The following is a 2,871-nucleotide window of genomic DNA, read 5'->3' as shown; positions in this document are numbered from 1 at the left end:
CTCTCCCCATTCTCCCTCTCTCTGCCTGTTCCCCCCCACTCCCCGTTCTCTCTCCTTCTCTCTCTCTCTCTCTCCCTCTCTCCCTCACCGTTTGCCCCACACCCACAGGGCTGGGAGTGTCAGTTCTGCACCTACCTCAACCTGAACGCGAGCCAGATCTGTGAGGTGTGTGAGCAGGCCAGCGCCCGCGCCGGGCAGGGCCAGGCGGTGCCGGCTGGGACCAGCCCCCGCCCCAAGCAGCAGAGGCTGGAGGAGCGTCTGGGGGCCACGCCGTCAGGAGATGGGTCAGACGAGGCGGACCAGGCCAGGCAGGAGGAGATGCGAGCGGCGGGACTGTGCTTGGTGCAGATGATTCGGGTGAGTAGGCGGCCATCTTGGATCGCTGGCGCCCATTACTGATCAAAAACGTGTCCGTCTCCTCCTTATACACTTCCCTCTCGCTCCCCGTGACCCTGCAACCCCGTTACTGATTAAAAGCGTGTCCGTTCCCTCCTTATACACTTCCCTCTCGCTCCCCGTGACACTGCAACCCTGTTACTGATTAAAAACGTGTCCGTTCCCTCCTTATACACTTCCCTCTCGCTCCCCGTGACCCTGCAACCCCGTTACTGATTAAAAACGTGTCCGTCTCCTCCTCATACACTTCCTTCTCACTCTCCGTGACTCTGCAACCCCGTTACTGATTAAAAACGTGTCCGTCTCCTCCTGATACACTTCCCTCTCGTTCCCCGTGACCCTGCAACCCCGTTACTGATCTAAAATGTGTCCGTTCCCTCCTTATACACTTCCCTCTCGTTCCCCGTGACCCTGCAACCCCGTTACTGATCAAAAATGTATCCATCTCTTCCTGAAACATACTCTGATGTCCCACCGCGCACTGACAGGGGGGGTGGAGTGTGTTCCATAGATTCACCGCCCCCTTTGAGCGAGGTAATTCCTCCCTGTCTCTGTTTTTAACCTGACCCCAACCCCCCCTCCTTATCCTAAAACTGCGGCCTTGCGTTCTAGATTGTCCGAAATGAAGGAACAGCCTCTCCATGCCTCCTGTTGTCAATCCCCTTTTGCGTCTTCTTTAGAATGTCGAACAGTACAGCACAGGATCAGGCCCTTCAGCTCACCATGCCTGTGCTGACCATGATGCCATTCTAAACTGATCCCATCTGCCTGCAACTGGCCCGTATCTTTCTATTCCCTGGCTCTTCATGTACCCTGTCTGCTTAAACCACCTCTCCTGGTGGTGCATTCCTGGCGTCTAATTTCCTCTGTGTAAAATAAAACTTGCCTCGCACACCTCCCTCAAACTTTCCCCTCTCACCTTAAACCTATATTTAACGTCCCCTCTCCGGGGAAAAGAGACCCCACCCTGTCCACGTATCTCATCATTCTGTAAACCCCTGTTCGGTCGCCCCCTCAGCCTCCGACCAGTGAAAACGATCCCAAGTTTGTCCAACTTCTCCTCCCTGCTAACCCACTCCAATCGAGACTATATCCTGGTGACCCTCCTCTGCACCCCCTCCAAAGCCTCCACGTTCTTCCCTCTAGTATGGGGACCAGAACCGTGCACAGTACTCCAAATGTGCCTGCACTAAAGTCTTATACAGTTGTAACGCGACATGCCAACTTGTGTACCCAGTACCCTGACTGATGACGGTAGGTATGCCATATGCCTTCCTTACCACCTTGCCCACTTGTGTTGGCACTTTCAGGGAACTGTGGACTTGCACCCCAAGATCCCTCTGTATATCATGGGTCTTGGCATTTCCTGTAAACTTTCTCCTTGCATTTGACCTCCCAAAATGCATCACCTCACACTTGTCTGGGTTAAACCCCACCTGCCATTTCTCCGCCCAACTTTCCAAGTTTGGTACACTTGCCTTTATTGGTCAGTGCGTTGAGTACAGGAGTTGGGAGGGTCATGTTGCAGCTGTACAGGACGTTGGTTAGGGCCACTTTTGGAATACTGCGTTCAGTTCTGGTCTCCCTGCTATAGGAAGGATGTTGTGAAACTTGAAAGGCTTCAGAAAGTTGAAGGGTTTGAGCTACAGGGAGAGGCTGAATAGACTGGGGGCTGTTTTCCCTGGAGTGTCGGAGGACGAGGGGTGACCTTATAGAGTTTTATAAAATCATGAGGGGCATGGATAGGGTGAATAGCCAAGGTCTTTCTCCTGCGGTGGGGGGAGTCCAAAGAGGGGCATAGGTTTAAGGTGAGAGGGGAATGATTTAAAAGGGGTAACTTTTTCACACAGAGGGTGGTGCGTGTATGGAACGACCTGCCAGAGGAAGTGGGTGGGGGCTGGTACAGTTACTACATTTAAAAGTCATCAGGATGAGGACGTGGATAGGAAGGGTTTAGAGGGATAGGGGCCAAATGGGACTGGATTAGTTTAGGATATCTGGGTCGGGCCGAAGGGTCTGTTTCTGTGCTGTATGACTCTATGTAGACTCTGCCCATTAGTATGGAGGATTTCTACCAGTGCCCTCACTTGGCTGAAGTGTTGCCCGTGCACTGTGCCCCATGCCCGGTGGCAGGAATAGAGACGAAGCTGCGATGTGTTTTGCAGATGGGTGAGGAACAGCTGGTGAGTCCCGAGGAGGTGTGCTGTGCTCTCCGTAGCTCGGGGACAGAGGAGCCCCTGGTCTGGCTGCAGACAGAGCTTCCCCAGATGCTGGACAGCATTGCCGACCTGGCATCGCAGAAGGGCCAGGCCATGCCCGAGAACGAGGTGGGCCCCGTCACCAGGGACGAGGCCCGACAGGCTTGGCTGCTCAGCGGAGGAGACTTCGAGGAGGCAGTGGGCGAGTGTGTGAGAACCCGAGCCAGGAAGGTACGGCTCAGTGGGGTTGGGGGGTGGGGAGAAGGGAGTGGGGGAG

At 54.6% G+C, this 2,871-nt stretch overlaps 1 protein-coding gene across 1 annotated transcript in view; it reads left to right on the top strand.

Annotated features, from left to right (window-relative positions):
* Positions 1 to 2,834, top strand: part of LOC125487572 (E3 ubiquitin-protein ligase RNF31-like) — a gene marked incomplete at its 3' end in the record, with an annotated part of 8,827 nt that extends 5,993 nt beyond the window's left edge. Inside the window, exons 8-9 of the mRNA XM_048619375.1 lie at positions 109 to 357; positions 2,562 to 2,834. Coding sequence (XP_048475332.1) covers positions 109 to 357; positions 2,562 to 2,834 — 522 coding nt within the window. The remainder of the gene's footprint in view (positions 1 to 108; positions 358 to 2,561) is intronic.
* Between the last annotated feature and the right edge of the window lie 37 nt (positions 2,835 to 2,871).

Source organism: Rhincodon typus, chromosome 42, assembly GCF_021869965.1.
Source record: "Rhincodon typus isolate 14 chromosome 42, sRhiTyp1.1, whole genome shotgun sequence".
Lineage (NCBI taxonomy): Eukaryota > Metazoa > Chordata > Chondrichthyes > Orectolobiformes > Rhincodontidae > Rhincodon > Rhincodon typus.
The sequence above is the reverse complement of the archived record's forward strand: the minus strand, read 5'-3'. Positions and strand labels throughout refer to the sequence as shown.